Source organism: Stegostoma tigrinum, chromosome 12 (genome assembly GCF_030684315.1).
Source record: "Stegostoma tigrinum isolate sSteTig4 chromosome 12, sSteTig4.hap1, whole genome shotgun sequence".
Taxonomy (NCBI): Eukaryota; Metazoa; Chordata; class Chondrichthyes; order Orectolobiformes; family Stegostomatidae; genus Stegostoma; species Stegostoma tigrinum.
The window spans coordinates 28,052,645-28,075,412 of record NC_081365.1 but is presented as its reverse complement, the minus strand read 5'-3'; the positions used below and the strand labels follow the sequence as shown (position 1 = coordinate 28,075,412).

The window sequence follows — 22,768 nt, the reverse complement described above, 5'->3', positions numbered from 1 at the left end:
TAAAAGCTAACGTTTCGGGCCTAGACCCTTCATCAGGGTCTAGGCCTGAAACGTCAGCTTTTATGCTCCTAAGATGCTGCTTGGTCTGCTGTGTTCATCCAGCGCCACACTTTGTTGTCAACAACTTTGTGTTCTATGCTTCTGTGAATGATCTCTATGTCTAAACAACACCAACTGTTTATCATCAACAGATAGTCAAGAGCCTAAGTAGCTAAATCAAAACCGAAAGAACTGTGGATGCTGTAAATCAGAAACAAAAAGGGTCACCAGACACGAATTGTTAATTTTGATTTCTTATCAAAGATGCTGCCAGACCTGCTAAACTTTTCCAGCAATTCTATTTTTGAACCTAAGCAGCTAGCAATGGTCAATGCTCTCCTGCATGGCTTACAGTTAGTCTGCAACTCTTAAAGGGAGAGATATTATCTTTTGAGAACTTGCTGGGTTTCAGATTTGAAGGGCCATGATTTGGTTAACAATGATGAATGATAAAACAGAAAGAGAGCAGATTCCAAGGTCTTTCAACATTGCATTGGAGATCAAGGTGAAAGGTGTGAACACAAAAGAGTTTTCCAATATTTGTAGTTGGCAGGGAGGGGTGAGGACAGCCCTTGACACCCAGTTATAAGGAAGTGTCACCAGCAGGTAGTCATGGAGGTCAAAGCAAAGAGTCAAAACTCAAGAATCTGAATGCAATGCCATAAGAAGTTGAATGATCACACACAATTGATAAAGGTTAGTGACTGCAACATTAAATGTCATTCCTACCAATTGTACTCATAGCTTCAGTCATTTATCAAAACATCCCAATTCCACCATTCACCTACCAACAATCTGCAATCAGTCCTCATATACAAACTTTAATTGTTCTTCACTTCAAACTGACACGTATACCATGCTACAAGCTCCAATCCCACCCACTTGGTTTTAGCCAAGATAACCAAATGAGCCAAATGGATTGCACAACACTCCCTGACCTACTCCCTTCTCACTCACAAAACAAAGTAGCACAAACTGGAGGTAAAGAAAGCTAACCAGAGAATGACAGGCTAACCTCCATATCCTAAATTCCATGCAGAAGACCACACTGGTCATTGATGGAATGCTGTTTCTATGGTAGTGGGTCATTTAAGACTTTGGGTGGTCATCTCCTCACATCTTCAAATTGTTCAAGCCTGTGAAAGGGTCCCATGGTCATGATTATGAGCTATGGCCATCTACTGAACCAGGAGATTTTGATAGTTGAAGAGCTAGAACCTTGAGTAACAATAGTTGCTCACAGATGGATTGTCCTTCAGGTTGAGAGTACTGTATTAAACATCACTCTGTCCTTGATGTTTCATCATTACCTGAAAGCAGAAAAAAACACAAGCAACATGTTGTGGAGGTTTGCTATCCATTAAGTACACGAGGAAGGCAACAAGAAACCACCTTAGATATTCTTTTCTCTCGTTATTATGCAATTGAAAATGGGGAGCGCCAATCAGCAACTGAAGAAAAAAGCTCAACACCATGAGAAATGAGCAGTAGATCTGGGGCTGATCACTTCTGCACTCTTCCAAAGTCACATCCAGCAACAGGGTTGAAGCTATTGAACATAACGCTATCCTCATATTTGCTCCTCCTTCTCAAATTGCACACTCACTTCTAATTTGCAAACGGTAGATGATATAACACGTAATTCTTAGTTCTTCTTCTGCCATCCCCGAACCCCACCCCCACAATGTATCTCGTGTTTTTTTTTCTGCTCTCAGGTAATGGTAAAATATCAAGGAGAGAATGATGTTTAATACAGTACTCTTGCTTCATTTCACACTCACAGTCACCAACTCAAATACAGCCATAGTATTTATCGTGGAGATGAAAATTCAGATTTGTACAATGACAAAGCATAAGGCACCGTGTGAAAGATTAAGGACAGCATGTCAGTCAGTTGCCAGATGGAAAGGTACAGCATGGATCCTGCGCGAGAGGATTCCAATGAAGCCTTCACTGAGGCAAGAATGCTAATAGATTTCACACCAAGACATTTGGTGCATTTGCAAACCAATCTGAAAGTCTGCAATCAATGTCAAGAAGCAGGGAAGATTCTACCACCTACTTGGCACAACAAATATTGCAGCAATGGAAGTGGTCCCCATCTTCATTCATACACATTTGGTCAAACCCTAAGTGGCATCTGATGTATGGTCTAATAGAATTCATTTGCAAAACATACACGAGAAGTTCAGATTGCTGTGGATTACAATATGCAAAGAGGCTTGCAGGGGTTTATATCAATCAAGTAGTTTGCCTACCAATATATTACTCAGATTACTGAGGTGCCTCCCAGGGAGAGAGCTCCATGGGTCATGAACCTGCAGTCCTCTCAGGGAGACAGTGTTCTTACTCTCAGACCCAGCCATCATCTTGTTGCTGTCTGTCAACCAGCGTGCCCAAGCACTGTGACCCACACCAAGTTGGCACAGCTTGCTAAGGGATGGCAAGGCAGATAGTCTGAGATCATTCCTCAAGATGATCTGCCGTTAATAGTCTTCTACCAGCCCTGTTCACACTGTATTGGGGCACCTAGAGCAGAGAATTGTGCATAAAAAACGAGCACAAAGTAAATTTGCAAGGGTGATTCGTTGAATTTTGTCATCAGTGTGGCATGATATTATTCATCCATTTGATTTGGAAAATTTATTCTGGTAATGACTTTTATTTTTGCATTGTAATCAAGTAGATCCTGTCATGCTCAGTAACAGAGGAAAGGTCTCGTTGGTGAATGGGAAACTTCACAGGCGGTCGCGACGGAAAGGATTACCAAGATTGCCTGCTCCCTTCTTCAAAATCTCCTGCTTCATAATTTTCAGCTGCATGGTGCATAGTTGCTGATAAGGGATGTTCTCATGCTGGCCCAGTGAGCAACGCACAGCTGACCACCACAAGACATAATACATCTGCAGGCTTCCTCCAGTGTGAAGGCTGTAGTGGAAGCAATTTTCAGCAACAGCCTGAACTATCACATTTCACATGGTCATGTGGTATAGTCACAGTTGCTGATTCGGTAAAGTGGACTACACCAGTGTGCCCTTCCTGCAAGTTAGACATATTCTGGAACTTCAAATGGTAGCATCGGCAGCATTAATCATCCGTACAAATAAAATGTGATGTAATTTCTCCCACATGTGTATGTGCATTGTGGAGGCCAGTTTGGAACTCTAAGGACACTCATAAAAGCCATGACATAGGCGTTAATGAGGCCAATTTCAACCTGCAGTTTTCCATTAGCTCAAGTTGCAAAAAATCAGACATAGAACCAAAACAGTTCACTGGAATATAAATATAATGCAAAGCAAAACTGCTTACAGAGGAACAAAACCAATGCACTTGAGCAAGAATTAGATAGCATCACAGTAAAGAACACAATAACTAGGTATAGGTGTAAGCAATTCAACCTCTGACCCTACTTGGCAATTTCATGCAATGATAGCTGATATCATTTCAGCCTCAACTCTACTTTCATACCTTCTCCCCATAACCTTTCAACCCATTAATAATTTTAAAAATCAATATCTTCTTTAAATTTATTCAACTTCCCACCAGCCACTGCAGTCTGGGGTTCTGAATTCCACAGCTTCACAACCCTGTGGTAAAAGTACTTCTCCTCATTCCTGTTTTCAGTCTGCTATCCCTTCTCCTAAAACTATGGCCTCTCATCCTAAATTCCCCGACAAAGAAACAACATCCTTTCTACATCCACTTTGTTAATCCCCTTTTGCATCTTACATACCTCAATTAGATCTCCTTTCATTTTTCCAAACTGCAGAGAGGATAGGTTAAAACTGCTCAATCTCTCTTTATAAGACAAACACCTCATCTCTGGAATCAAATTTGTGAGCATACTCTGAACTACCTCCAATACAACTACATCCCTCCTCACGTAAGGGGATCAAAATAGTCCGCAACACTCAAGGTACAGTCTCAGTAATGCCTAGTACAAACGGAAATGCAGCAATACTCCCCATTATAGAAACATAATCTCAAATGGTATAAACATATGCTAGTATCCCAGCAATCATAGACAAAAATAATTTTGCCACACGTGAAAATCTTTACTTCCCTTTAGAAACAAACCGGTGCCAATAAATGTGTGACAGCAACAAATTATCAAGCAAAAACCCAGAAGAACTGTAGATGCTGAGTATCTGAAACTAAAACAGAAATTGCTGGAAAATCTCAACAGATCTGGCAGGATCAGTGGGGAGAAATTAGAGGTAACATGTGGACCCAAAACATCAATTTCCCTCCACAGATGCTACCAGACCTGCTGAAATGAGCAAGCAGCTTGTTTAACCAAATGGATTTTACAGATGCTACTGACATATAAAGAAAAAAGGTTTGATGGATGTGTTCAAAGAGAGCTTGGTGCTTATTGATACTAATTGGGTAAAATAACAGAAGTACTTAACATTTGCACTGAAACTTATGTTAAATAAATTTCTACCACCAGTCTTTTATTAAAGAACAAAAAATACTGAATTTTAATACATTTAATTCTGATTTTCAAGGGGTTTCAGGAAACCTTATTTAATAATTTACTATTTTAAACATTACATTGATTTAATCTCAAAATGCTTAACTACCTGAGAGCACAAATATACATAATGCTGTCACTAACTTTCTGTAGGTCATAACTTACTTTACAAGACAGTTGCATGAGTCAAGTAGTCCAAATATGGATTGTCACCTTTACATCCCAAATTCTAAATGATGTCCAATGTTTCCTCATACTTCCAAAACATGGTCTATTTGAATGGAAATTTAAACGTTATTTCTATTGTCTCAAGGCTAAAAATCATCTTTAGTATAAAAGTGAATCCTGACATTTTTTAAAAACTTGCTCATGGGATGTGGGTATTCCCTGGACAGGCCATTATTTAGTGTTCATCTCCATTTGCCCTTGAAAAGGTCGTGGTGTACGGTCTTCTTGAACCACTGCTGTCTAGAGGTAGGTACACTCACAGCATCATGAGAAAGGGAGTTCCCTTCGACCCAATGGCAGTGCAATAAATAACTATGACATATTTCCAAGTCAGAATAATTTGTGGCTCGGAGTGGAACTCGTAAGTGGTGATATTCCCAAACATCTGCTGCCTAATTCATCAAGGTGGTCGAGCTTGCAGGTTTGGAAAGCGTTGTTAAAAGTTGCTGCAGTGCATCTTGTAAACATTACACACTGTTGCCACTGTGTATTGATGATGAAGAGAATCAATGTTGAAGGTGGTGCTTTGACCTGAATGGTGTTGAGTTTCTTTACTAATGTTGCAGCCACATTCATACAGCAAGTTTTTTTTTTAATTCATTCATGGGATGAGGGCATCGCTGGCTAGGCAGCATTCATTGCCCATCCCTAATCAGGGATCAGGAGTCAGATGTAGGCCAGGCCAAATAAGGATGGCAGTTTCCTTTCCTAAAGGGCATTTTCTGACAATTAATAGTGGATTCATGGCCATCATTAGATTCTTAATTCCAGATACTTATTGAATTCAAACTTCACCATCTGCCGTGGTGGGACTGAACCCAGGTCCCAAGAACGTTATCTTGATCTCTGGATTAACAGTCCAGCAATAACATCACTGGGCCATCGCCTTGCCCAAAGGAAGGTGCGTGCATCTGATGTGTGCTTTGTAGACTGTAGACAGGCTTTGGGAAATTTCTCACTGCAAGATTCCTAGCCTCTGGCCTACTCTTGTAGCCACATACTTATATGGCTGGTCCAGTTCCGTTTCTGATCAGTGCTAACCTCCAAGATGTTGACAGTGGGAGATTCAGTGATGGTTATAGAATTGAATAGCATGGGAAAATAATTAGATTCTGTCTTGTTTGAGATGAACATTATTTCACACAATAGTCAGCTAATGTTATTTAAAGCATAGGACACTATATCACAGGTCATTCAGCTGACCATGACTGCACTGACCATATTGCCAATCTAAACTAATCCTATCTGCCTGAACATGGTCAGTATCCTTTTAATTCCTGCCTATTCATGTGTCTATCTAAATGCTTCTGTCACCTCCCCTGGGAGCGCATTCCAGGCATCTTTTGAATTTTCCCCTTCTCATCTTAAACAATGCCCCCTTTAATTTGACATGTCCACACTGGAAAACACACTCTGATTAACAACTCTATCCATGCATTTCATAATTTTTAATACTTCTATCAGGTTGCCCATCAGAACTGGTCTCATGCAAAAATAATCCAATTTTGGCCAACCTTGCTATAGTGATTGGAATGGAGGTCAGCCAGGTGGATCTTGTAAAATATGAATTCCCTGATTGGGCTGTTAACATGGTTTAATCGGGGAGTCCTTGCTGACAGATATAAGCAGGAGTGCCAGGGGTTCTGTTCACTCTAGAAGCCAGATCTGAGCTAGATGGTCAATGTCATGTACAATACAAGTGTAAATAAAGGGTGAGTGGGATACCTGCCTTCTTGGTGTTATTTCACTCTTCTTATATCTAATACGTTCCAATCCAGGCAACATCTTGGTAAACTTCTTTGTCACCCTCTCCAAAGCCTCTACAGCCATCCTGTAGAGTGGCGACCAGAAGTGCGCACAGCAATCCGAACACGGCCTAACTAAAGTTTTATATAGCTGCAACATGACATGCCAACTGCTATACTTAATGCTCGGACCAATGAAGGCAAACATGCTGTATGCATTCCTTACCACCTAACCACTTCTGTTGCCACTGTCAACTTGTACCCCAAGATCGCGCTGTATATTAATGTTCTTAAGGGTGCTGCCATTTATTGTAAACTTTCCTTCTGCATTAGCTCTCCCAAAATGCATCACCTCACACTTGTGACTAAACTCTGTAAGCTACGATTAAACTTCGTAAATCAATTCTTTACCCAATTTTCCAACTGATCTATATCCTGCTGTATCCTTTGACTTCCTCACTATCCACAACTACACCAACTTTCAAGATAATAAAATGTGGGGCTGGATGAACACAGCAGGCCCAGCAGCATCTCAGGAGCACAAAAGCTGACGTTTCGGGCCTAGGCCCTTCACCCGAAACGTCAGCTTTTGTGCTCCTGAGATGCTGCTGGGCCTGCTGTGTTCATCCAGCCTCACATTTTATTATCTTGGATTCTCCAGCATCTGCAGTCCCCATTATCACTACACCAACTTTCATGTTGTTTGTAAACCTGCCATTCGGACTACCTACATTTACATCAAATCATTTATATATACAGGGAGTTCTGCTAATGACATGATAGATGCATTCCTGTGAAATGACATGCTATAGAAAATCTATAGAAATGCTATAGAAATAATGGGGACAATGCAAGAAGGGGGGTGGTTAGGGGCAGACCAACAAGAAAAACACTGAAAATGACTTAAACATCACTCAAAAGCATTGCACAAAGGATAGCGCAGTTTGAACAAATGTTTAATTCACATCTAATAAGGTGATAAATTTACTTTTATCTCATCTTGAAAAAAATGTCAAGATGACTTGATGAGACAGGAGATGGTTTTGAGGCCGCTTTGTTGTTAATGCAGGGGCTGAGGGTTTTTATCATCATCATCACCTTTGGGTGCAGTTTTGTTTGTACGGTTAGGGTGAAAAATAGTTAATTTAGAAGTGGATGGTTGTGGTTCATTATCTTCTGACTGTTTCTTGGGGTTGGCTCAAAAAAGACATCCAGTTTTTGCAGCTTTGCAATTTTTCTTTGTTCATGAGGAAGCAGTTCATAGGGTGTCAAAGATGATCTTACTTCATTAACTGATATCCTGCTGCATTCTGCATTGTCCTCTAAGAGCGGCAACTGCTTCTCAATTTCCCTCAGGGTAGAAAGCAAAACAGAATTACAAAACTCTTGCGGTCCTGCATCCTGGATTTCATCTTCTTCATCTCCAGCTTCCATATCCCTCTCAGCGACAAACTGATGTAGGTCAGCTGCAAGGAGGTCTTCATTTTGGGACTCAAACAGCTCTCCAACATCCTCACTCTCCACTTCTTCAAATCCAGCTTGCTTTGCAAGATCAACATGATGTTTTGTGATTCTTGGGAATTCCTCTGATAGATCAACACTTTTTAAATCTTGAAATAAGTCTGGGAGAAACTTCGACTAATCTGCATGCAAGCAGTCCTTACTGATATCACCCCAGGCCTCCAGATAATGTCAATTGAATTCTTGATGTGAAAGCTCTTCCAAAATTGAAAAACACTGTCCTTATCCCCCTGAGAGCTACAATCAGCCTCTTAAATATGTGCCTTAAATAATAAGCTTTAAAAGCTGCTATTGCACCCTGGTCTCTGGGTTGAGGGAGAGAGGTTGTGTTTAGGGTAGAAATAGCACTTTGATGTTTTCAGAAAGCTCACCAATGGTCTGAAGGATGGCTTGGCATAAGATCCATTATGAGGAGAACCTTGAAATCCACATTTTCCCTCTAAAGACATCCTCAAAACCATCAACAATAAGGTCAGAAAAAATGTGCCCAGTCATCCAATCTCTTTTGGTCAACCTGAAGGAGATGCCTAGAGTAGACTTAAGGTAACCTTTCATGGCTCACGGATTGGCAGAACGGTACACCACCGCAGGTTTAAGCTTTAAGTCTCTAATGGCATTGGCTCCTAGCAGCACTGTCATATCATTTTCAGCTTGTTTGTTTGAGATCTTCATGAATTGAGCAGGCTGTCTCTTTTGTGGTTAAAAGAGTGGTTGCTCTTCTACCCCACCCTTAAAAGCCGCTCCATCTGCTTAAGTTCCTTTATCCATGAACTTACAGATTTGCTAGCACTCGGATGTGTTCCAACTTGCTCTATTTTTTTCTGCATTGTCTCTAATGGTGCCTAAGGTAGATTACTTCATTCCTGTGGCACAAGCAACATCATATGTTCTCTCATTATGCTCAAAATGCTTTATAACATCTAGCTTCTCTTCCAGAGTTATAGCCTTTCTTTTATGTATTCCACTCACAATTTTAATCACCAAGATGCTTCTTGCTATCACTCTTGCCACTTTGTCCTCACACTTTGTGGGTAACATGGCAGAATTATACAGTATGTCTCACATAAAGCGCAGGGATCCTTGATGCCAGTGTGCGGCCAATTTTGCGTCCAACACTGTATGGGTTACAATGGTTTAAATGGATGTAAAATTTATAGGCATTAGGCAGAAACTCGGAAAAGTTACTTCTCAATTTTATGCCTCTTACGTGATGATCCCTCCTTGAGGCGAGTGAAGTACAGAACTAGTGAGATAATTTCCAAGTAGTTTGTTCTGGTGACTTTTAGGGGGCTCTTGTTGTGCAGCGGTTGTGTCCCTATCTCTGCAAAAAGAAACCCGGGTTCAAGCTCCACCTGCCTCAGAGCTGTGTCGCAACATCCTTGAACAGATCGATATCTGGGGCCTCTGAGTTTCTGTCCTACAATGAACTTGAATTCCATAAAACAAATTTGGAATTAAAAGCTAGTCGAATGGCGACCAAGCAACCAATTTGGATGTCTGTAAATATCCACCTCGTTCATTAATGTTTTTTAGGGAAGGAAATCTACTGTCCTTACCTGGTCCGACTTACATGTCACTCCAGACCCTCAGCAATGTAGCTGATTCTTAACTACCCTCCGAAGTGACCTAGCTAGCCAGTTAGTTCAGGGGTAAATAGGGGTAGGAAATTCCTGCCAGCCCAGCCAACAATGCCAGCATCCCATGAAATATTGATATTATTAAATTGCAAAGGATTCAGAAAAGATTTACAAGGATGTTGCCAGGACTGGAGTATTTGAGTTGTAAGGAGAGGCTGGATAGTCTAGGACTATTTTCTGTGGAGCTTAGGAGGTTGATGGGTGATCTTTTTGAGGTTTATAAAATCATGAGGGCCATAGATAAGATATTTTTCCCTGGGTAGCGGATTTCAAAACTAGGGGGCATATTTTAAGGTGAGGGGAGAATGATTCAAAAGGGGCTTGATGGGCAACTTTTTCATAAAAAGGGTGGCACATGAGTGAAATGAACTGCCAGAGGAAGTTGTAGATGCAGGTAAAATTACAACATTTAAAAGAAATTTGGAAAGTTACATGAATAGGGAAGGTTTAGAGGGATATGGGCCAAACGCAAACAAGTAGGACTAGTTTCATTTGGGAAAGTCTGTCAGCATGGATGAGTTGGATTGAAGGGTCTGTTTCTGTGTTGCATGTCTCTATAACTCTAAAATGTTGGCAATCAGCTGAGAAGGAGTGCTGTGAGCAGTAGATTCTAACTTGGCCATGGCTACACATCAATGGCATTCTAACCCATCAAATTTGTTAAAGCACTCCCCACCCTGTATTGGCCAGTTTGACCCTGGTGAATAGCTGATTGTTAAAAGCAGAAGCCTTGGTTAAAACTGTACTTAATTGCTTAACAAAAATAATTCTATGCCTTATCCAAAAACTCAATGAGATTCCCCACTTGCCCAGATGAGGGGAGAACAATCACAATCCCGGTTTAACATCACTTTCAAGAGATTTAACTGTGCTTGGACTTAAACCTGCCCCCTCTTGCCTGGGAAAACTCCCCCCACCATTTTCTCTGATAGTGGAAATCCAGAACAAAGAAGTATAACATTCTAATTAGAACAAAGACATTTAAGGCACAAAATCGCAAGCAGATTTTCTATTTTAAAACAAGGTACATGTAATCTGAAACTGGGGTGTTGAGTCAACTTAAATTTTCAGGAATAAAATCAATAGGTTTTTTGTTCAAGTGTTATCAGACTAAGATACAAGATCAGTAGAGAGAGTAACCAATGTTATGAGTTTGCAAAATACTATCTATAGCTTGAAAAATCTATAATTTGATTATCTTGGAATCAAAGATGCTTGGAACTCTGATCTGGACAAAAGATGACTTGCTACCCCATCTTAAAGCAGCTGTCATGAATCAGGCACTTGTGATACAAAGTTCTGAATTTCATTATCAATGATTTGAGAAATTCTTTAACAAATATCACACAGGAAGCCAATGGAGAAGATAAAGTTTGATTTAAGTTTGGTTTAAAGGGAGGAAACAGAGTAAGTATTAAGACCGATTCAGGTAACTGAGAAAATGCCCTATTCCCATTTGCTCCCACAGGATCCTGTTCCAGGACCACTCCCGTTTAGTTGGGAAGGCAGGTTATGTGAGGGCTACAACAGTTTATAGAAAGACATTGATACGTTAAGGAAGTGGGCTAAAAGTTGGCAAATGGAGCATAAGATGGGAAAATGCAAAGATGTTCATTTTGGAAAGGATAAGAACAGAATATTATTTAGATGGAGAAAAAGACAGAAAGTTGAAACACAAAGGAACTTTGGCATACTTGTGCATGAAGCATAGACAGCATGCACGCAGGTGCAGCAGGTAATCAGAAAGACTAATGTATTGTTTGCTTTTATTTCAGGAGGGTTGAAGTATAAGAATAGGGAAGTCTTATTGCAACTGTACAAGATGCTGGTGAGATCACATCTGGAATACTGTTAGCAGTTTTGGTCCCATTTTTTAGGGAAAATATATCCTTTCATTGAGGTAGTTCAGAGAAGGTTCAACAAGATGATTCCTGGTATGAAGTGATTATCTTATGAGCAAAGGCTAAGCAGGTTGGGACTCTACTCATTGAAGTTTAAAAGGATTAGAAGTGACTTCATTGAATCAAATAAGATTCTTAAAAGAGGCTTGACAAAGCAAATGCTGAAAGGATGTTTCCCCTCATTGGAGAGTCTAGGACCACAAGGCAAAGTCTCAGAATGGCTAGATGCCAGTGTAAGACTGTGATGAGGAAAACTTTCTGCTCTCAGAAGGTTGTGTAACTTTGGAACTCCCAACAGAAAGCTGTGGGGGCAGGTCCATGTGTTTATATGAGGCTGAAAGAGATAGATTCTTGATCAGTAGACTCATCAAGGATCACCGGAAAAGGTAGGAAGACAGGAGAGTGGACAAAAGGAATGTCAGATCATGGATGAAGATATAAAATAAAGTCAAGAAATTTATGAGAAAAAGGAGATACTTAATTTTACAATCAAAATAATGATAATTCCAGCATTTATGACTAAGTTAAATACACAGCTTAAGGAAGCGAGCAAAAGGGGCACAGGTAAAGGCGTGTGTAACTAATTAGGAGGACTCCTCATGGAGGACAAACATCAACATGCATTGCCGAAGTATTGCAATTTCTGTTTAATTTGAGACGTTAATATGTTCAAATTAGATTGTTGATATTTCAGCACAAATTCTGGGCTGACAATTTAATCTTTAAGGGCATGTGTTATTAACAGAGGTGCTGACTTTTGGGTGAAACAGAAGATAACAACTGTCTATTCATGTTACTAAAACATCCGACATACATTTATTCCTCAAGCAACTCTACTAAAACAAAAGTTACTTGCCTCATTATTGTTTGTGCAACCTTAATGTGATGCAATAGACCGCAAAACAAGTGATTATACTTCTAAGTAGCTCACAAGCTACAAAATACTTTGGGACATCTTGCAGATGTGAAAAGCACAATAACTAAATTAAAACTAAATTTCAACTAAATTAAAATTGCATTATACTTTATTGACTAATCTCAATCTAATGTATCAGTTGCTTAATATGAAATTGCAAGTCTGAACCCATCATCAGTAATTTTACTATTGTGAGACATTTTGCACGGCATTGATTATTGCTTGAAAAGCAAAATTCATTTTGTAATAGAAATGCAAAATGTTCATTACATTTTATATACACAGGTGGTTATATAGACGATGCACTATGACTGGAAATGTATAGGATATTACATTTCAGCTACAAACAAGTTTACTTTTTGGTGTATGCTATTGTTGAGGACTTGCTAATGACTATACTTGTAGAAGTAGAAAACACAAACAAAAATTCTAAAACTTAAAATTCAACACTTATAATGCACTCATATCAATCAGTGCTGCATTTTTAATAATCATATAAGCTTATGAAAACAAGTCCGTTTTTTGACAAACATCTGCTTTCAAAAAGTTGCTGCCATCTCCAAATTAAACAGTAGAACTCATAAGGAAAAATATAAGCACACGTTTCACAGTTTAAAAAAAACCAACAGACAATAAGTAAAAGAGTGGGGGAAAAGGAAGGAAAGAAACAGCATGGTAAAGTTGTTTAAAACTTTCTTTCAATGAAACTTGCATTTTCTGTCAGGCTGATGCTGAAACTTTGGCTATTTCAAATATTTGGTTATTTTTGTTATAATTTTATTTCCTCACTAATGAGACAGTTTCCTGGTCTTACAGACAACATAAGGATTAACAAATTAGACATAGAGGAAAAGGATGAATAACAATTCAGATCAAATGTTACTTAAACCAATAAGATTCCACTTGCCCATATCAACTTTAAGCCATGTACAAGGTAGGATTGCTGATTAGACCATACAACAGGAAGTAAATTCACAATGACATGTATTATGGAGGCATATAGACTCAAAATATCTTAAATTGAAACTCGGTCCATGCCTATATCACAGTACAATTGGTCTCAATGCTTCCAGGTTAACAAAGATAGAAGACAGAATATTAGATAGGGGTTCTTCCTGATCCCTATCCAGTATCCCCTGCTGAAAAATGCACTTATGCTAGTCAGGATCATCATATAAAACAGCTTACCGGCACCACTCATTGCAGTTACATCAACAAGTAATTGTGTAAAGGACAACAGAATTGCATCATTAGCGAAACCATACTTCTGCAGAAGAACACTTTAAAAAGAAATTGAGAGTCAGAAGGAAACCTTAAGGAGCTGAGGCAAAAGAGTCACCTCAAGGCACCAGTGTATGCTAACCTAAATGAACATTTATTAACTGAACTCAGCTTTATGATCAGATTTTTAAATGTCTTACAGGCTTTTAGTTTACAGCAAACACAATTTTCAGCAAGCAGAGACAAAACCAGTCAGATTGAGCAAGACCCTTATGAATGTTTTTTTAAAAATTCAGAAACAGAAGATTTTATCTTGCCTTGAAAATTACATTGTTGTTATTCAACTAACCTAAGATTAAATGAGAAAGAGTCATATAAAGAATATGCATTCCAAAAAAAAATTTGCATCAAGTTTTGCAGTATCTCTATGAACAGGATTCATCATCGTTGAACCAAGTCTATTACCAAATCTGTAAAGTGCCTTAATTGTATGTCGATGAAATATTTACTCTATTTTCATTTTGCAATTTTATTGCAGTTGAACATCTTAAACATTGCATGACCTCAAATAAATGATGCGCGATTATAATGGAGGACGGCACATCAAAAAGAATGGGATTGCCATCAATAAAATCCAGAGAATAGAGAGCTACAAATCTAACAGTCAAGTTCTTCCTTCAAACAGTTAGATATGACCTTCTGTGACATTTTCTTAAAATGCCTAATTTTAAATGTATTTAAATTTGTTTAAAAGTTTATCCTTACTGAGGATTAACAATGTAAAAGCAAACACGGACAAAAAAAAATGCAAGATTATAAGCAGAAAAAGACCACCTGGTAACTTGGGCTAGAGTCAATTTCAGGGATTCTTATGGAATGCATTACTCTCAGTGAGCTCTGGTGAGTTATAGAGTCATACAAGACAGAAACAGACCTTTCAGTCCAATTGGTCCGTGCTGACCATAATCCAAAACTAAACTAGTCCCACCTGCCTATGCTTGGCCCTTATCTCCCCAAGCATTTCTTATTCATGTATTTATAGAAATGACTTTTAAAAGGTGTAACTGTACCCGCATCCACCACTTCCACTGGAAGTTCATTACACACATGAATCACACACTGTGAAAAAAATAATTTGGTCTCATGTCATTTTTAAATCTTTCTCCCCTTGCCTTAAAAAATGTGTCCCCTAGTCTTGAAATCCCCACTCTAGGAAAAAGATACCTGTCTGTTCACCTTATCTACACTCCTCATGATTTTATAAGCCTCTATAACGTCACTCCTCAATCTCCTACGCTCCAAGAGAATAAGTCCCAGCCTATCCAACCTCAGTTTCCTTATCCAATGCTATATTCTAAGTACATACCATGTCTCCAGTCTCACTCTATCTGGCGCTCATTGTTCGCAGAAGTGCTCGCCGCTGCTTGAATCTTCCCAATTTCCTACGGCCAGCTCTGTATTTAAATCCCAGCTAAGCAACAGTTCAGATGTTGCAAGCTATAAATTGGACCTCAGAGTTCCAATGAGTGAAGAATTGTTAAGGAGAAAGCTAATAGAGGAAATTTGGCAGCTTGCTTTACCAACAAAGACCCAGAGGTCCTGGTCGATGGGATGGTAGACAGAGAGCCCTCTTTCTTCAGGACTGTCGGGGAGACCACTGTAACCAGCCTAGTTCCAAGCTGCAACCCAGATAAGTGCAGTCAAGAAGGAGGCCCAGTAATGCAGGAAGGTTAGCAAACTTCTGCACTCTGCAACAGTGAGTGTCACCATCTTCTGCCTGCAACTCGATTGACCTCACATCAAGGCTTTATGATCTCCCATTCCTACTGTTGCACGCAGTGTCTTTACTTAATCCCTCACCCATGCCATTCCCCCCAGAGTCCTAAATCTTTCTGCTCCCGAGTCACTCACCTGCAACAATTCACCTGCAACACTTCACCACTTGGCTCACTGAGGAAGAAATGTCAGGGAGCCAGCACACAGAAAACTGCTAGAGGCCACTCTGTCCAGCCCAAACAGGAGAGAGCATCATGGTTTCAACCATTAACCACATAATTCAAATGCAAAATCAGGCACAGAAGCAGTAAGCAATTTGTCAGAATGCTCATTAAACTTGATCAAAGGTTAAAGAAGCCCACCAATGAAACTTGTACCATGCATGATCCAGCATACATGCATCAGGCTATCTCCACAGCAGGGCTTGTGGCTGCTATGGTAAGCCAAGTCCAGCAAAATGCTCAGTGTCTACTGGAGATCCACTCAGACCTACATTACCTAACTTTAGCCACTGGTGGACAACATCAATGACAAGGCATCAAGAGGACAAGGATCATTGATCTCAGTTCAAGTAACCCTTCCTCACAAGGAGACAGAGTGGTACCAGTTGGAAGAACATCTTTATATGTTGAGTTGTACCTCCGCTCTTTCACAGTTATTGTCCCCTCTGCATCCCAGCATGTTGCCTCCAATCCCACAACTGACTTCTCCAAATCGCCCACCAGAACAGTGACCCCTGAAAACCCCTTTGGTGTTCAGTAAGTAGACTTGAAACATCAACGCTAACTAATAACTGCTCAGAATCCTGAATAATATATATGCATCTCCCAAACTTACTTAATACTCATCATTCACAGACAATTTGTGTATACTAACGTCAGGCACACTGCAAGAGATAAACAATTCTCTCATTGCAGAGATAGTAGGATCTGCTGATGCTAAAGAATCTGAGACAACAAAGAGTAGAGCTGGATGAGCACAGTAGGTCAAGCAGCATCAGAGGAGCAGGGAAGCTGATGTTTTGGGTCTAGACCTTTCTTCAGAAATTTAAAGAAGGGTCGAGAGCCGAAACATCAGCTTCCCTGCTCCTCTGATTCTGGTTGGCCTGCTGTGTTCATCCAGCTCTACATGTTGTTGTCTCATTATCGCATCTGAGTGGATTGAGATATAAATGTTAATCAGGAAATTTATATTTTTCTTTGAAGAATTAGGTATTATTCTTTCACACCTATCAGAACAAGTAGACATGTCCATTGTTTCATGTCTGATTTGAGAGAAGTCACCCCTGACAATACAGCACTTCCAGAGTACTGCACTGAATTATACATTTATATTCACTGGGAGGGGTTTGCACCCATGGTTGTCAGGTCCCAAAGCCTGACAGTGCTTCCAACCGTTTCAATTTATCAAGTGGAGTTTATCAAATTGGCTGAAGACTGACATGGGTGACGCAAGAGACCTTTGCAGGAGAAACTATCTCCATCATTTCCCAAAACAGTAGCAGTCTTAATGTTATCTATGTGCCCTGATTAAAAATGTTGCCATGTATGGCATTACTTTGTTTTTAGTTTACAAATCATTGTAAAGTTCCAGTAAACATTGTTGTATAGCAGTCTTTGTTAGCAATATCAGACTGCCAACTGTGCTTATTTTCATAGAAAATTGTTCCCTTGAATATTGTTTTCTATATAATAAAGTGGCCAATTGGTTCAATTAGCTGGATGGTCAGTTTGAGATTCACTTCCCACATCAGCACAGATTAACCACGAAGAACTCTCCATCTCAACCTCTCCCGTTACCTGAGGCATGGTGACCCTTCGCTTTAACCACCAACTGTCATCTCTCTCTCTCTAATGAGAGAGCAGCCCCATGATCTAGAAGGACTAGGGCAACTTACCTTTTTTTTTTACTCAGTAACCTTTTCTCACGAATTGAAATAAAATCCTTGTTGACCAGTGACTCCACCGGTTAGAGATAAAATACAGTAACATAAAGTCCTGTTTCTCTCCTGACATGAACCTGACAAATAAAATATGATCTATGTAGTTACCCAGTGGAAAAGTAACCTATATTTCTAGTTGTTATCATTATAAGTGAGAAAGCACACAAGATTGGAAAATTATCTTCTAATAGTGAAAATCATCTCTCCAAATGTTTGCGCTACTTTCTTCTTGCTTATAAACTGGTTTTAGAGAAGGAACATAAGTATGCATTACAATTACATTATTATATAATAACTTTGAGCACAGTCTTCGCCTTAAGTACAGTAAATGTTTAAGACTTGGCTCCTAGAGTTGACAACTAGCTCTGGAGTCCTACAATCTAAACTCTGGTAATTGTGAATATTTTGCAACTGAGTTACGTGCAAATCATGTAACCGGATCACGACCAACATAATCTTCAAAATGTAGAGGAAGTGTAAAGGAAATTCTGAGACTCTGACATCATTATGTTGAAGTCTCAGTTTTTCTAGAATTACATGTGGCGTAGAGGAGCAGTTAAGAATTGTGCCCTGGAGAAGTAACCACAAAGTCAAATGGCATCATAATTAGAAAACTAATAAATACTTTGTTTAACATATCACTGCTGGATCTATAAGTAAGCATTGTGAGCTTAAGGCAGACCACTTTGAGCTTTATCCTTTATATGATTTCATCATAAAAAAAGGCAAATAGTCAACTGAAACACATACTAATTTGACAGCAATGATACAAAGTGTAAGAAATTTAAACTAAACACATGTATCACTGACAGTCAACAGATGATGCCAGTTAACCTGTACAGTATCGTTCACAGATGCTACAAAAATTTCAGCAGCACAAAACAGTTGTACAATGAACTTGCAAATTGGCAATGTGTGTATCTACATAACTACTATCATTGTGGAACAATATATACAAATACATTTGAACCAATTATACCTCATTCTTGGTGACAATAAGCACTTGTGAATACAATTTCCATATACAGCTTTACTAAGAACACTAGAAAAAACTTTTCAAGCTGTTGAATGAATCAAATGCTATAACAAAAGTTATAAATGAGATCTATGCAATTAATTGCAGGCCAATCAATAGCAATATGTTTTCTGTTCCTACTGTGCAAAAGAAATACCAGTAACAATATATTATCCAACCATCAAAACTGTTTTCCTTATGTTTGTTATACTGTACATCTTTGAAGTTTAACAGAACCTTTTTACAAAACCTACAAATAGATAGCAACTTAACCTAGATCCTACCATCTGCACACACAAGTATATTTACTATACTGGCCAACGTTTTAGGACAACACTTGATAATGACATCAAAAATTATGGAAAAAACATTGAACAGGTTTGGAAGTGGAAAGCTTTTAACAGAAGTATCACAACCACAATGTACCATCTATTCCTAAAGAACAATAACTTGCAGTAAGTTACTGAAGCAAGAGGAAAAATGCAAACTGAAATGTCTTAATAGTTACACTTCACATCAACAGTTCAGATTGCACATCACTAGAAAAAGCTTTAATTGACCCCTGAAGCTCAGCATCAGGTAGACAAAGAAAACCATGGACTCAAAATTAATTTCTTATTTTGTCAAACTGTTACACATAACCACTGCTATGAACTCTCAATTCTAATTCTGTTCTGAACATTTTTCCTTCAGGTTGCTCAGGAGCATGCAGTTCGGCATTCAATTCCAACTCGCATCCCTAAACCAAGATCCAGTACAATAAAGTTGTTTAGGACACCTCAAAGACTTATCTCGAAATCTGAGCTACAGTCAGAAACTCAACCTGTAAGAAAACAGGCAACAAGTGTTACGTCTAATTTCAATATGCCAGCTACTTCTGGCAAAATGTAAAGTTTTTGATTGCAAACAAAGTAACAAGGTGCTAAAGGATGCAAAGTCTTTTGTATTCACTTCGATGTACAACAGAAGCAAATTCCTTGAGTTTTCCACTTTGTGCGAAAACAGCTGTGACATTCTGTCAAAAAATCTGAATAACTCAAATGTATAAATGCTAACTCTGGAGAGTCCTACAGTATACGAAGTTTATCACGAAGCTGAGAAGAGAAGAAAAGTGAACTATATCATTCTAGTTTTAGGAAATGACACAAACGATATGGGAGAGATGCTCTTTAGAGGATCAGTGCGGACCTGATGGGCAAAATGGCCTGTTTCCATACCAAAGGTATTCTATGATTCTATTATTGGCATCTTATATTTCATTCCAATACAAATTTATCTCAAATGTTTCCAAACAATTCAAACAAGGATAGAATTTAATGTTGTTCCCTGTACTGAGTTTATGGCAAGGGGGTGAGACAATAATAAGCAAGCAGGGGGTCAGTGCCTTCCCAGCACTACCCTATTATGTTGTGGCTAAATGAATAACTAATTCCCACTTAAGGCCCTCATCCCCCTGCTGTCGTAACATATTTCATTTCATGCAAGACGTTCAAAAAAGATTGCTTGTGGGGTCCTGTGGAGGTGGGGGTGCGAGCGGTGGGTCCCCTTTTCAAAAGTACTCAGTGCAAGCAAACCAGCATGGAAACGGGTGAACAACTGAGAGAAGCCTCTTGTCCTGGTTGCTGATGCTCCTTCCCCACAAGCCCCAACCCACAAACACAAACTATCTGGTTGATTCAGTGATGTTAGGCCTGACACGGGCATAGTTCCAGCAGCAGCTACCTTCTCTGCGGTGGCACTGCCAAGATATCAAAAAAAGAGCTGGCCACCTCAAACTGTGCAGCATCTCTCAAGATGCAGAATTTCTGCACCTAAGGAGACCTGCCTGACTGTCAGGTAATTCATCAGGCCTTTGTGAGAAGAAGGCACATGGTCTCTCACCACCTTCATTGCCAGCAAGTGATAACATGTCTTCTCCTTTAAATATCAATTTTAAAGCAGGATTTCCAACATAATTTTTTTACAACTGGAAATACTCAGACAACTCTATTTAAGCAAAAAACTTAGGGCAATATGAATTTTCTAAAAAATGAATAGAGATTTTTAAAAATGCACTTAATAGGACAAATAAGACGCTAATACACATTTGGACCAGTGAAGTTGTTTTGCCAAGGAACAGGAAAGTTTTAAATTAAGATTCTAAAGTGACCTCAATGTGGATAATGAAAAATTGTCTATGGTTCAATTCATCAATTCACAACAATGGTTCTATCCACACAAATATAATGTATTTAAACTTAAAAAGAAAGGTGCCTCATGTTGCACTACATTCATTCTACATTTTAATGTTTATTGTTTATCCATTGTACATTGGAATTTGATTTTGCACAGGTGCAGAAAATATATATATTTTAAAAAATATTCTTCTGACTCCTTTCAGTTTCTTCCTTTTCCCTATAAATTAAGATCGGTTCTAACTTGCAGTTACGTTGCAACGTTACATGTTTTTGAAAAAAAAATACAAAAAAGTTTACATTCAATGTATTTCTCCTTGTAAGTCCTTTCCAGGAAAAAAAGCAAATCATGCTAGATTGTTGGCAGCTCACAATATCTCACCCAAATTATTAGACATCACATCCACCTCAAAAAACATGCAAAGATGCCGAGATATTGACAAAACATTTCTGTTTCTATTACCCTCCCTTTGTCACACCCTATCCAGACAGTTGATAAAGTGGATGATAACATGCTACCATAACTGCTCCAATAACAAACTGTTTTATAAAGGACCATTAATGTAATAAAGCATTAGTGGTTTAACTACAGCATCATATACAGTGTCTGACACTGAACCAGAAAGGTATCAGTTATAAAGAATGGAGGAAAGGTTGAGGGAGGTAATTACAAAGCCAAGGGCAAAGACAGTTGAAGGTATGGTTACCAGTGGTGAAATTTCTAAAATCAAGATCTCCCAGAGACTAGAATTGGAGCAACGCAGATATCCCAAAAGACTGTGTGGCTGCAGGAGATTTGACAACGAGGGAGTAGCAAGACTATGGAAAGGTTTGAAAACATAAATGAATTTTTAAGATCTACATGTTGTAGAGTGGGGAGCAAACATGTCAGTGAGCACAGGGCTGATGGGTGAACAAGACTTGGTCCAAGTTAGGCCATGGTTAACAGAATGTTAGATAGCCTCAAAGTGGCATAGGTAAAGCAGGTTAGACCACCCAGTGGTACACTAGATTAGCCAACTTCAGGATTAGCAATTCTATGGATTACAGCTTCAGGAGCAGATGAGCTGAGGCACGTTCAGAGTCAAGCTGTTTTACAGAGATAAAAACAAAGTCTTGGTGATGGCGCAGACCTGACACCAAAGTTGCAAACAGTCTGATTCAATCTCAGGCAGTTAAATAGGAGAGGAATGCAACTCGTATCTAGGGATTCCAAGAGTATCAAATCCTCTCTATGACCAGATCCTAATAGGTCTATGAACAGATGATGTTCTTCTGATATCTCTTGAAAAGTTAATATGGAGATATGAGAATTCATTCGTATCAACTAGCATTGCTTCAAATCACCTGTGATTAATACTTAACTTTCAAAAAAATAATTTATTGATAAAAGCTAAACTGGAAAACATTGCCAAATTCACATAAATCCTCAAAATATATTTTTCACTTTTAAATGTAACACATGCTCTGAGAATACTCAGCTGCAAAACCATCCAAATGTGGTACAACACCACCATCCTTTGGTAAATAAGCATTACTGCAACCACATTTATCATGGTACATATTCAAAACCAAAAGCAGCTTCTTTCACTGCAGGTTATCTCTCCTCATAGAAATGGTCCTTTGCATAGCACATATCTACCAATCTATGACAAATACAATCATTTCCATAAGCTTTAATCAGAATGTAGTCTGGGCAATTAACTATTTTTAAGAAGACCGTAGATAGCTAAGAGTGGATTTATAGTCATACATCAATAAAGCTATTCATTTATATAGTTGTACATAGAACAATGATTGGGTTGGTTAGCTCAATTGGATTTTAGTAAAACCTTAAACAAGATTCAGCATGGTAAACTAATTAATAAAGTTAGGTTCAGGATGAGCTTGCCAATTGGATACATAATTGGCTTAATGGCAGGAGGCAAACAGTAATGGTGGAGTGTTGTTGTTTGGACTGGAGGCTTTTGAACAGTGGTGTTCCAAAGGGTTCAGTTCTGAGTCCTCTTTGTTTGTCATTTTATATAAATGATTTGGATGAGAATATAGAAGGCAATGGTTAGTAAATTTGTGGATGGCACCAAAATTGGTGGCATAGTAGACAGTGAAGAAAGTTTTCTAACATTACAAAAGGATCTTGATCAAATGGGTCAATGGGCTGAAAAATGGCTAG

At 38.9% G+C, this 22,768-nt stretch overlaps 2 protein-coding genes across 6 annotated transcripts in view; one reads left to right on the top strand and one right to left on the bottom strand.

The window, feature by feature from the left end:
• Window positions 1-20,631, top strand: part of filip1l (filamin A interacting protein 1-like) — a 245,810-nt gene extending 225,179 nt beyond the window's left edge. For all 3 annotated transcript variants that reach the window (XM_048540835.2, XM_048540834.2, XM_048540827.2), the window contains one exon: window positions 19,115-20,631. In XM_048540835.2, coding sequence (XP_048396792.2) covers window positions 19,115-19,312 — 198 coding nt within the window. In that variant the 3' untranslated portion in view covers window positions 19,313-20,631. The remainder of the gene's footprint in view (window positions 1-19,114) is intronic.
• The window catches only part of cmss1 (cms1 ribosomal small subunit homolog), a 323,071-nt gene that overhangs the window by 289,810 nt on the left and 10,493 nt on the right, over window positions 1-22,768 (bottom strand). The window lies entirely within an intron of this gene.